At 35.0% G+C, this 13,340-nt stretch overlaps 1 protein-coding gene across 2 annotated transcripts in view; it reads right to left on the minus strand.

The window, feature by feature from the left end:
* Window positions 1–12,162, minus strand: part of LOC134855300 (uncharacterized) — a 24,337-nt gene extending 12,175 nt beyond the window's left edge. For both annotated transcript variants that reach the window (XR_010164465.1, XM_063871788.1), the window contains exons 1-5: window positions 11,535–12,162; window positions 6,170–6,555; window positions 5,342–5,872; window positions 2,519–2,680; window positions 1,915–2,116 (exon numbers count right to left, since the gene is read on the minus strand). Coding sequence is in view for 1 of the 2 variants with exons in the window: in XM_063871788.1 (XP_063727858.1) it covers window positions 1,915–2,116; window positions 2,519–2,680; window positions 5,342–5,872; window positions 6,170–6,555; window positions 11,535–11,976 (1,723 nt within the window). In the remaining variant the exon portion in view is untranslated. The remainder of the gene's footprint in view (window positions 1–1,914; window positions 2,117–2,518; window positions 2,681–5,341; window positions 5,873–6,169; window positions 6,556–11,534) is intronic.
* Between the last annotated feature and the right edge of the window lie 1,178 nt (window positions 12,163–13,340).

A 13,340-nucleotide genomic window follows, 5' to 3' on the forward strand; every position in this document is an offset into this window, starting at 1 on the left:
TGAGCGCAATCGTCTAAAAAAACCGCTCAAACCGCTCAAATCTTGCTTCAAAAGAGGCGAACAACCTCAAATTGGGATCCTTTCTCGAGAAGACAGCGGGCATGGCAGATTCTCTATCAAAACCGTCGAGCAATTTTTTTAACGTTCCAAAATTTTAACGTTCCAAAATTGCATACAGCCCAATCTAGCACAGCGCGACATTATTTTTTCTATTTTTCTAGAACCACAGCAACTTGATGCCAGGCTAAAAACAATAATGCATAAAAAACGTTCAAAGCGATCAAAGCTACATGTTCAAAATGCCTTAAGAAACAGACGATATATTTTTCTGCTTTTTAGCTGCGAAATTTTTATTAGCTTAAAATAACGCTCTTCAAAGTTCTTCCAAATTTTGGTTTAAAAAAAACCGATGGTCAATTGCCCAGCCGGGATTATCAAACAGAACCTTGAAGCTGCAGTTTTTTTAAGTTCGAATTTTTAATTAGAACTTTAAGCGCACTGAATTAACCAAGAAAAAAGTATAAAAGAGCAAGCCAATGCAAGATACTCTAGTACAAAATGGTCTAATTTAGTCGTTTGATGCTCAGCATTAGTCGTTTGATGCCTCGCTTCTGATGCTATGCTTAAAGAAATTAGATTTTTAAATCTCCTTGCTCTTAAAATTGTCATTGAAAATTATTTCTGTAGTTATTGTCTTTCTTTTTGCGCCGACTTGTAGTGTTTCTATCAAAGACAAATGGTCTGAAAAGTCGCGCCGTCTCCGCATTGGTCTGAAAAGTCGCGCCGTCTCCGCATTGGTCTGAAAAGTCGCGCCGTCTCCGCATTGGTCTGAAAAGTCGCGCCGTCTCCTCCTTGGTCTGGAAAGTCACGCCGCCTCCACCTTGGTAGCGAGGAATGATTTCTTGATCGCGCCGTCTCCACCTCGGTCTGGAAAGACGCGCCGTCTCCGCCTTGGTCTGGAAAGTCACGCCGCCTCCTCCTTGGTAGCGAGGAATGATTTCTTGATCGCGCCGTCTCCACCTCGGTCTGGAAAGACGCGCCGTCTCCGCCTTGGTCTGAAAAGTCGCGCCGTCTCTGCTTCGGTCTGCAAAGACGCGCCGTCTCCACCTCGGTCGCGAAAGTCTTGAGAGTGCACATTTTGGTCGCGCTGGCCAAGCCGGTCGCGCCGTTGCCTTTGGAGTCGCGCCGTTTCCTGAGTCGCACCGTATCCACCATGGTCGCGAAAGTAGCGCCGTCTCCACCTCAGTCGAGAAATCCCTGAAAAATTTTAAAGTCGCGCCGTCTCCATGTTGGTCTGGAAAGTCGCCCCGTCTCCATCTTGTTCTGGAAAGTCTGGAAATAGCTAGGTTTGGTCGCGCCGGTCACGCCATTTCCTGACCCGCAGTGTCGCGCCAAATCCGCCTAGGCCGCGAAAGTCGCGCCTTAGTTTTTCGGTCGCGAAAGTCTGGAAATGGCAACTCTTGGTCGCGAGAGTCTGGACATACCAAATATGAGTCGCGATGTTTTGGTCGCACCACCTCCCCTTCGGTCGCGATAGTCGCGACAGATCATCATGGTCGCAAAAGTCTGGAAATTCCATGTTTTGGTCGCCAAAGCCTGGACATGCCTAATTTTGGTCTGGAAAGTCTGGACATGCTAAAGTTTTGTCGCGAAAGTCTGGACATGAGTCTGGGACCTCGACCCGGGAAGACCGCTCAAAAACCGCTCAAAAATCACCGCAAGAAATGAGCGGTTTTTGAGCGGTTTTTGAGCGGTTTTTAAAGAGAGATTTGAGCGGTTTGAGCGGTTTTTCCAAAAAAAATGCCCAAACCGCTCAAACCGCTCAAATCTTGCTGAAAAACCGCTCAAACCGCCCATATCTTGAGCAGTTTTTGAGCAGGATCTCAACCCGGGCTGTCAGTAGTCTTGTTTTACCTTTGAAAACTAGGGACACCTTCTCGTGGTGTTCCACTTTCTTAACTCCCTCCCCCGCCCCTCTCTTCGGAGATGCGTTTTTGGAGTCGGCCACGAGTGAGTTGGCTATCTGTTCGCTGTTCTTCTTGAACTCGGCCTTCAGTCTGGCCACGTTGCCAGCCGTGAGGCTCTCGGGTTCCACTATCGGGCTGTCAACTTCATCCTTCAAAAAAAAGGCATCTCTATCCCCGTATTGAAAAAGGAGGTTCGTTTGTATAAATCAAAACCTCATATGCTTAAAAACTCATATTGCATTACTTTTTTAAATGATCCTAGTTATTCTCTTCTGGCTGATTCAGAGGAAGGGGACTTTTTATGGTGCCCGATCAAAAAAATTGCGAAAAAAATTGATGATTTGAAACTTATTCACCTCAGAGATTGTTATGTGCTTTAAGCAGGTGGCAATGTGTTTTAAAAACTTTAAATGAGTTACTTTTCTAAAATCAGTAGTTTCTAAAATAGAATTAGAAAAATATTGATGTTGACTCAAAAATGACATTTTTCTGCATTAATCGCCTAGTAGGGGCGGGCGTTTTTACTTCCCGTATATCCGCCACAGCCTCACCGTATCGTGGGATAGTCTAATATGGTCGCTCATTTCCTTCTCCCCTATGATAGTGGACTTCCTTCTGGTTACTCTGGCCAGTCGCCTCCTCTCCTCCCTCTTCTTCATCAGCTGCTCATCGCTGGAGGGGTACGTGTCAGTACTTGTCACCAGGAACTCCACCTGAAACTCATTTAAAAATGTATACCTTTTGTCATAAAAAAAAACTAATCATACAATTTCTATATATGCAACTTTCTAGCATTTTTTTTTGATGGCGACAACAAAAGTTTTTCCAAGTATTTTTGAAATTGCCTCAAAAGTTAGTTTTTGGGTTTTTTTCAACCAAAAATCAAATTTTTTACTCGAAAAAACATTTTGCATGCAAAATTTAATTTTTTGTGGGCGTAACGTATTCCTGGATGCACTAATGTTGGATTTTTTTCTTTTTCGCCTAATTACTTTTTTCGAAAACGCTAGAAACTCCTTTTTTCTATGGCCTGTTTATGTATGCCTTGATCAATGTCGTCTGATAAGTTGAAAATTCAAGTTTCAAAAGTAAACATTGTTGAAAATTTTCGCCAAAATTCAGATGTTTATTACTTTCATTATATCTTTTGTGTAAGACAGCTCTAAGACAATTCAAATCGTTTTCAATGCATTGTAAAGGCAAGACCGTTCAACTTTTGCTGACTCCAGCTTTGCGTAAGCCAAGATCTTTGTCACTTGGGTTCGGTTATGAACACAACCAAAATTATTTCAGAAGTTAAATTTAGAAAAAAAAACTTTTTTTTTGCTTTATTGAAAAAAACGTATCAAATAATTTGCTTTAAAATAAAAATGCTTATCATACAGATTTCATACAATTTTCAGTACGTATGGATATGTATGATAAAAACTTTTCGTTTCTTGAAAATGTATGAAAAGAAAGTTTGGTCAACCCTGGATGACAAATCTATAACTTTTAAACATATCCGTTTGGACTAATGATTCAATTTCAGCTTTTCTCCACCATTAACGAAATCCAAAAGTTTCATTCAACAAAATGTTTTAAATAACAAAAGAAGGGTGTTTTTTGTTTTGTGTCACGGTTTTGCGATTATACTTGTGACGTGAGCAGTAATACAAGTTACGAGGCCAAACTGTTTATTCTGCGAATTATGAGCGGGTTTCGCAATAGACTGAAAACTGACTTGCTGAGGAATCTGCAACACGCATATTTTACTTTGATACTTTTGCTGTTTTGGATTCCACGAACAACGAGCTAAAACACTGTATCGCTCAAGTTTACTCCAAGGCAGCCAAACTTGCGGAATCAAGAACAGTCCATGGAATTCAAAAACAAATATAAATTCAGTGATTTAAAGATTGATCTTTTGCAGAATGCATTTACATTTGCGGAAACCACTCATATTTGCGCAGTCTGCTTATATTTTGTAAAATCCACTTACATAACTATACTATAAGCTACAATGTTTTTCGTTTAGTTTTGCTGAATCTACAAATTTTTTGCGAAATCCAGAACAGCTAGCTATGCTTGCTAGTTGCGGAAACCGCTATACAACTAATATGACGACAAATTTTAGGTTAAAAGGTATCTATTTGCGGAATCCGTAAAACTTTGTAGTGGAATCTACTTAAATTTTGGTACATGTTTAAAAATTTGTCTCTGGAAAAGAGTGTTTTACACATCATAAACTATGCGCCTATCTCGTGAACAGTTTGGCCAGGTCATAATTTTGCAGAGCAACAATCTCTTTAATTTGATAATCAGTCCACGTACACCACTGAAACGCTTCATTGCTCAATTTTTCTCCAAAAGCAGCCACAGTTGCTAAATCCAGAACAGTTTGCAGAATCCAAAAACTAGTTTATGTAATAAAGTGAAAACAATGCTTTTTCAGAGTACATTTATATTTGCGGGATTCACTTACAATTTTGTGGAATGAGCATACTTTTGCGGAATCTATCTGTTTCGCAATTAACATTTCAAATTTTTTGAAGCTATCTGTTTCAAAAATGATGGTTCAAAAATAATGGTTGCTGTATTATTGAATATCTAATTTTGCAGCTCTTTACTTTTACAATTACTTACTTTTACTAAGAAAACTGTATGAAACTTATATAAACCGTTTTTTCCCGTTGATTGAGTGCGTGGAACTGTATGATCAAAACTAGATCTAGTAAACGGGCAGTTGATAAAATTTTTGATGGCGTCCAGTGAACAAAAAACTGCTGCTAGTTTTCAAAAGTTTGTAAAAGTTTTGACGTTTCACATACAAAATTGCCAAAAGTTTTTTTTTACTTTAAAAAATTTAACTGGAAAAAAAGATAAATATATGAGAAAACTTTCCTTTCAAATATAGTTTCTAAAACCTAAATCAATTTTGAAAAGAAAACAGCATTTTAAGCATTTTCTATTAATTTTGTTAGAGCGAAAAGTGCCCTTTTTTGGCTGATAGAAATTCAAGCGAGGCTCAAAAAGATATAAAACGTTCGCAGATTAGAAAAATGGGCATGAAAAAAACTCCGATTTTTCCCGGAAAAAAAAGATAGCCGGTTGCTGTTCCAAATTTGAGGCTTCTCGAAAATTTGATAGTTTTTCTTTAATTTTTTTTTAATTGTTTGAATCGCTTTTTGATAAAATTTCCTTCGACTCATTCCAATTTTCTTTGGGTCAATTCATTTTGAGTAGAAAACAAAGAAAAAGAAAAAAGTAAAACACACCTGAAAACAAAGTTCCTTCCCATTTTCAACAGTTGGATCAAATAAAAGAAATTACCCTTGTAAATGTGAAAATTATTTTCGTTCACTAATTTTTCCGACCAAATTTCAGAATTGTACCTGAAACATGCATATGTTTCTTCTGTGATCATAACTTCCGTCCATAACATTCTCCTCCCATGGTAAACCCTGAATTCTTTCCATCGCATGGTGCGAGTTATCTTTCGGCTCGATTAATGCTTCGTTTTCAGATGTCATAACATCCGCTTTAGATGATGCTACATCTGTTTTTGATGAGGTAATGGTTTCAATTTTTGGTGATGTAACAACACCATTGTTCGATGACATAACATCGTCATTTTTTGATGATGCGACAATATCAATGTTAACAGAAACGTTCACGGCGTCGATTTGATCTGCAGCCGAAACATCTTCTGCCGTGTCGTCTAGTGTGTTCTCATAGAAATTAAAGAGTCTGCTAATTGAGTGAAGTTTCCGTTTCGGCTTCATGGGACTGCTGTCATTAATGTTATTGTTGACATTTTCGTTGTAGCACGAGTGTTGTCGAACAGAGTGAACTATTATTTGGGCTATTTGGGGTTGAGTAGGCTGCCAACTTTCGTCCCAAAAGGGTTCTGAAGCTTCTGACTTCTAAACAAAAAAATTTAAAAATATTACTGGTCAAATTGGTTCAGCCTTGTCAAATCAGTCTTGGGTTTTGCTGGGGTACACAATACTTAAGCCACGAATTTGGAAATTTTGAATAAAATTTTATAAGTTATTCAATAACAGATTCAATATTTTTTTCTTATTGTATATGCTTAAAACTTAGATTCGTTTTGCTCTAACTTTTCCTTTTCTTGAAAAAAAACCGAATAACCGCACAACGTTTTGTTGTTTAGCCCGATCAAAAAGAAACGAAAAACAGAAGGTAATCTGAAATCTTACTTGATCAAGCGGCAACTTGCTCCAACTCCAATGTCTGTTTGCACATTCATTATAGCAAAAGATATACTGCTTCAATTTCTTCGACAGGAATTTTTTCTCCAAATCTGCTAAATTTTCTGTCATAAAATCACCTGACGAGTTAACCATTTCGGTTTGAGAACCAGATTTTTCAAGATTTTGTGAAACTCTCGAGTGTTCTTCGTAGATAACGCCTTCTCTTAATGCACGGAGATTATCCAGTTTTTGTTGTCTTAGCTGCGCTAATTTATTGACTTTTCCTTGATTTGTTGAATAACTGCTGTAGTTGCTATTCGATTCGGTTGCTGAACTTTGCAATTCATTCACGCACGGTGATATATTCCTAGCGTTGATATGTTTCTCCTCATCTGAAAAATAGTGAAATGAAAAAGCAAAAATAAAAAAAAACAGGATAAAAATGCAATTAATTTAAAAATGTCTGAAAGGGGCCTTGAGCGCTTTTTCTACTAAAACTACATCATAGAGACTTTCGTGTTTTTCTGCAGCCGTTTTTGTTCAGTAAAAGTTTGTTGACAAACCAAATATTTTGCCGTTAGTTTATGTTTACTAAAACAGAAAGGAAATTACAAAATATGAAAAAGGTAAAAATAACTAATTGTGTTTTTGGTTTAAAATATGTAGTGTAAAGATTTGAAAACAAAAATTGGTCATAGAGGTTTAGAGTTGCATTAAAATGCTAATCAATAATATTTAAGTTCTAGCAATCTTAGGGTAAATCTAAGCAATAACTTCACGCTGGAGTGCGGTCAAAAGTAGATGTCATACATCTGAAAATCAGGGATCTCTCTATAACTATATCCCCCTTTTGCAAAGGAGGGGAGATTCGTTACTAGGTATTCGAGGGGGATATAGTTATAGAGATATCCAATCAGAATCGTGATAAAAACACAAATGCACGAATATAGTTTCTTTTCTCGATTCTGATTGGCTTACGACGTCTCTAATTTTTGACCTGTCTACTCTTGCTAAAACCTTAAGGGGGGATGGGAAAAAAAAGGTTTTTCTCAGGTCACTGGGCCCAACCTTCTTAGGTCATCGAGCTCGGTCCAAACCCCACATTGACCAGCATTTCTGGCTAAAATTTCTGCTACGAAGACATTTTTTTTTTATTGAAAACGCCACTTTTCAGCATTTTCGTAAAAATTTGACAAAACATTGTAATTTTCGCGAGCGTCCCTCAAAGTAAAAAAAAAACATGAGACATTTTCAAGTTTCAGGCCAATTTGGGGAGAAGTGAGTATCAGAATTAAGGAGAGGGCTTTGATTGCTTAACTGTTTAATCAGAAATAAAAAGATATAAGGAATATTGGTATACTAGTTGAAAAAACTGATTTCGTTAATTTTTCCTGTACGTTTTTGAGAAAAATAATTTAACTAACATTTCTCAATCAACTGTGCGACTTGGCTCATGTGTAGGAAACTCATACTTGCTGTACATCAAACTAGGAATGTTTAATTATCCCCAGAAAATTTCATAAAAATTGGTGCTTTTTAAAATCAAATAAGTTTGATCTACAAATTTTTTGAATGCTGTTTTATGAATTTTTTCACTATAGGACCAACTAAAAATTTGCAGTAAGTGGAATAAAATAAGTTTGTTATTTGTTGGTGTTGTCCGTTCAACTTGGCCATAAAAGGAGCGTAATAAGCACATTTTGCAATTTTTCTCAGTTGTGATGTTGGCTGATCTGATAACCTACTTAACACATCATTGCACTTTATTACCAGCAACAGAAGCATTTACGGCACTTTTCTGATGTCACAACGGTCTCATTTTTCATCTTTATTTTAGAATATAAAATGTTCAAGGATTTTTTGCAAGATAACATAATTAAATAGAGCGGTAAAAGAACCGAAAGTTGCGCAGATTTTAATGTTCGCCTAAATGTAAAACAGAAATTTTTTTGACAACCAAGTTGAAAAAACATTTATTGTCGGCCATTAGGCAAGAGTAAAAAACATCCCCACTCAAGCCATATTAAGAACAAAGTGATAGATTTTGTTCGAATTAATGAACCAATTATGGCATATAAGCTTCTTTGAACAAATTTAGAACGATTTTTAAGACAGATTAAATCTCCGCGAAAAATATCGCGCGTTAATTGTCCCAAGTTGGCCAAAATGGCAATCTTTAAACCCCCATAACTTTACAAAAAATGATCATGGGTGAATAATTTTTCAAATTTAAGCTCAGAGCAACAATATCTTTCGGATGATCTAAAAAAAATCCGTCAAAAATGGGTAGTTTGAAAGTCGAAATTGGTCGAAGAAAAAAACCCACCCCGAGCACAAATATTCCGTGACTTTCGCTACAAAAGTTGAAACAATTATTAGAAAGCTAAAGATGCATTAGTAAAACTATTTTTTTTGTAATGGAAAGAAAATCAACGAAAGTTTTTTATCGAATGTTTTTCAAAATCTTTTTTTTAGAAAAAATTATGGATATTACGAAAAGTTCAATAAAAATGAGAAACTTTTTAATTTCGATTAAAAAGTCGAAAACATCAGACCGAGGCACAAAGATCTCCATATTGACCAAGAATTGTTGATTGCTGTGCCAAAAGGGTAGAATATTCTGACAACGGATGTTATTTCAACTCAAATTAGGTTTTTTTTTGAACTAGCTTGCCGTTTGACAGAGAGGCAGAGTGTGAGATAAAGTTTTAATTTTTGATAATTCAAACCGTTTAATTAGTTCAATTTACAACCCTTAGCCAAATTTAATCAATTTTTGCTTCATAGCCTTAGGTTAATTCAAAAGAATTAACTTTTTCATCATTTTTGGAGCGAAGAGTTACATGAGGGCGAAAAGGGTCTCTTAAGTTCAATTGAGCGCATTTTGGTTGATCGAATAAAAACCATTATTAGTTCCAAGGTGATTTATCTTTATCCGTACTGAAAACAAAACACAGATTCAGCTCAAAGCGGTGAAGCCAATTTTTTCGATGCACATACATATATCTAAAATTGTTTTGAAAAACATCGCAAAAAGGATGGTTTCATAAAACTTCATAGCTTCATAGCCGTTGAAATTCTTATCTGCAAAGCTAGTTGAAAAATTTTGACTGGTTGAACTAGGTCTGTTGTTGTTCTTGCAGAGAATAGTTACGTTGAAACATCGTTCAAAAATGAATTTGAAAAGTTGCAATTGATTGCAAGCATACGCTGCTTTGTTTCTAGTTCTGCGCTCCATTTCAAAAATTTATTTCACCTGTGATTTCGTGTTGAAATTTTATGGTGGTTTGAAAATTAACCATTTGGCTGAATGTGGACAATTAGTGCGCTATATACTTCGTTCTTTTGACGCTGGATCGGCTATATAATCTGGGTCAGAAATTGTTCAAATTACAATTGAGGCAAGCTGTTTGAAATTATTGTTTCGATATTTGTAACCAAAGTAACAGAATATTTGTGCTCGATTGGTTTTATCCACAGATAAATCTCGACTTTTCAACTAGCCATTTTTGACGGAATTTAAAAAATCAGTCAAAAGATATTGTTACGCTAAGCTCAAATTAGGAAATCTACTTCCCTTTTGATCTTTTTTCGTAAAGCTATGAGAGTTTAAAGATTGCCATTTTGGCCAATTTGGGACAATTAACTAGCGCTATTAACTCCTAAGAGTAGATTTAATCCGTCTTAAAAATCGTTCCAAATTGCTTGAAGGAAGCCTAATTGTCATAGTGGAATTGTTTTTAGGAGCTAAATTTATCACTTTGTTTTTATATATAGCGTGTGTCTGGATGAATTTCACACAAAAAAAAACAAATTTTAAAATGTTTCATTTTTTTTTACTTTTAATTTTTTCATGTTCTTAATGCTCCATAGACCTTAAAAGGCAGTCGGAACATTCAGGGCTTCAACTTGATACAAGCAGTGTTATTATTATTATGCTGGACGCTGATTGCTGACTGATTCTTTACAAAACGAGGTGATTTTTTTTAGAAGTAAATAACTTTTCACATTTTGCTCGAAATTTTATCGAAAAATTGTTTTTCCTGAGAAGTTTCTACTTTTATTATAACCTACTTTTGTGGTTGGAAGTTTTTGGTAAAATTTACAGGAATATTAAGAAGAAGAAGGAAGATATCAAGTTGTACAAATTATTAACTTCTGTATAAAATTGATGAGGCGTTTCTAGACAAGTATCCAGTCTACTAACACTCTAAAACAATTTGTTCAGATGAGCATGAGATAAAGAGTTCTTCCTAAACTCAAAAGACTGGCCATTTTTTTTTAAATACATCGAAATAAAGCGTTCTTATCAGTACGCGAGCTGATTTTGAAGAAAATTCGAGAAAATGAGCTTGGAAAATAAACAAAATTATCTTTATCCCTTGAACGAAAGGAAATGATCGCAAACTAATCACTACGAAGATTTTTTAAGATCGTTGTTTCCATACTTGGTTACGAGCACTTCGCAGTTTATTTCAGGTCTATCAAAGACATCTGTAAATTTTGATCAAAGAAAAAAAATTTTAAGTAAAAACAATTTAATTTCCCAGTGTTACAATTTTTTATACTCTTAAAAACTTTACGTTCACGTAAATGGATTGGAAAATTGACTCGCAGCCTGTTAAAATACGGGAATTTTTAAACCCGCAAAAATGAAATTTTAGACCCTAAAAACAGCTAAGTGTTTAATTTGGTGACCCAATTGGTAGCTCCTCCAAAATAAATAACAGTTACACAATTTTATATCAGGCATATGAAAAAACTAGCCTTAAACTTCCTTTATGAAAGTGGTTTTTTTCTACAGCAAAAAATTATAGCGAAATTAAAAGACACTAAACCCAAATAACATAAATGAAACCTGGATTTCAGTTTAGAATTTTTCTAACCATTTATAAAAATAACGTTTTTATATATGAAATTGTGTCTGAAAATCAACATTATAATTTGGACGGCAAATCTCCATATCCAGATAATTTTTGAAGTTTTTATTCAGCAAACTCCGTAGCTTTTGCTTTTTAGGACACAACGCAAACTTTGAAAGCAAAAAATGCAAAAGTAACTGGTTTTCTCTCTTGAAAAATGCTAATTAGGAGGAAAATTTTCGAATCCATTCTCCATTTCAAAGAGGAAATCATATCAGCAGAGTTTGCATATCCTTTTCTAGAGGTATGAAATGCTTATTCCAATGTATTTTAAATGTATTCTTACTTTTTCGCTGTAAAAAAAAACAAAAACTGAAATTGCCTTTTTGGTTTTCCTGTTGTCAGGGCTTCATTTCATGGAGCTTTAATAACAACCACTTGATAAAAAAATTGTTTAATTGAGATAAAAATTTCCAGAAAATTGAAAAAAAAATATGAAAAAAACATACCCTCTTGGATCTCTCTAATCCGCCTTTCTCTTCTCTCCTTTCTGAAATTGTTCACTTCTTCTGAAAGTTTCGTAACATCTTTTTTCAAATCTCGCGTTTGTTCCCTCAATTTTTCTTTATCCGCGCTTTTCCTCTGATTTTCCCCATCAGTTGAAGTGATTTTGTTCCCCGTCAACTGCTGATTATGAGCCGCTTTTTCTGCTTTGTTTCGAGTTCTGTAGCTTTTCGGGCCATTTTTACTCTCGTCTATAATTCCGTTTTGCTTTTCGCAAAAATCCTTTGAAGATGAACTTAGATTTTCGTCTGTGTAGTGATGAAGACTCTCGACGCTTTTTGATCTGCGAGAGAATTTGTTGGCATTGGGATTTGAAGTTTGCGAAATTTGATCGCTTTTTGGCGCTAAAAAAGTAAGGGCTATCTTTTGCTTTATTCTCGAAAACATGCCTGCTTTGATACGTCAGTAGATCCGAAACGTTAACGAATGATGATAATGCAAACTGTAAAGTTAAATATCGTTTAGTACAAAGATGTACTTGCTAAAACCAGCAAGTAAATAAAATTTCAGATAACATTTCGAAATGCGTTTTGATTTTGAAAAAGTTTCGACAAAATTGGTGAATGCTGATTGGAAAACAGGTAAGCTAACTAATAATCTGTTAACTAGGCAATCAATAATAAAACAAACTGTTTCAATTGAATGAATCAGTTTAGCGAAACTTATTCACGAACAGTTTGCAGAAGTTTGAACTTTCGAGGTTTTAGAGTTTGATTTTCATGAGCTTTGCAACTATTGCGTCAAAACAATTCAAAGACTCGTTTCAACTCGAACTCAAAACATGTTTTAGACTTTGAGACAGTTTTGATATTTTCATCGATCTAATTATATCTGGGATTATATCAACACTGAATATTATTGATTCTAATTATTAACTAATATAATCAAACTATTCAGAGTAAAGACGATCACAATATGTAAAATTCTTCAAGGGATGCGAGTTTTCTAAATCCTAACGTCTTGAAGCTACTAGTTGGAATGTGAGTTTTGGGTTGATTTGAGCAGCCTATGGATGTTTTATGAATCAAAATTTGTGACAGCTTCAAAAAACTTACAAAATCTTAACAGTCTATAGTTTCAGTCGCAAAAAAAAAGATATTTAAAATTTGTTTTGTATTTCCTAAAACAGTTTAAAGAAAATGTTACGAGTAGTTAAATATTTCAGACTGTCTGGTATTATAATGTCTGGTGTTATAAGAACTTTTCTTCTACTGAAATTGATGCTTTAAGAACTACCCAAAAATGTTGTTTGTTGTATGTCATTAATTTTTATTAACTAGAACGCTACTATTAAATAAACTGTTCTTAGCTATAATTACACAAACTGACGCCAAATACTGAGCTTCAAGTTTCTATATTATGCCAGTTTTGATTGTTGAATAACTGATAGAATAACTAAAGCACTGCAAAACGAAAAAAAAAAGACTTTGATTGATTTGACTTGGTATTGATACAACTACATGGTATTCTTACTACAAACTGAGCAGCAGAAATAAATGAAAGAAATCGCCTGAACCTAAGCGGCAAAAAGTAACTTAAACTATGTTTGAGTTTCTAACTACTCCCTTAAATTTCTCCGGAGTATTTTTTTGAGCTTGAGAAAAAAAAGAGAGCTAATTGACTCGATTCAAATTTTTTGCATGTTTATTTTGTAGTTTTTTTAACCAAAAAAATGTAGTCTTCTTTTTTGAATCTAAAATTGACTAATAGAAAAAATGCTGACATATTAAAACATTGCTAATAAAAATCCA

This window comes from Symsagittifera roscoffensis, chromosome 10, assembly GCF_963678635.1.
Source record: "Symsagittifera roscoffensis chromosome 10, txSymRosc1.1, whole genome shotgun sequence".
NCBI classification, from domain to species: domain Eukaryota; kingdom Metazoa; phylum Xenacoelomorpha; order Acoela; family Convolutidae; genus Symsagittifera; species Symsagittifera roscoffensis.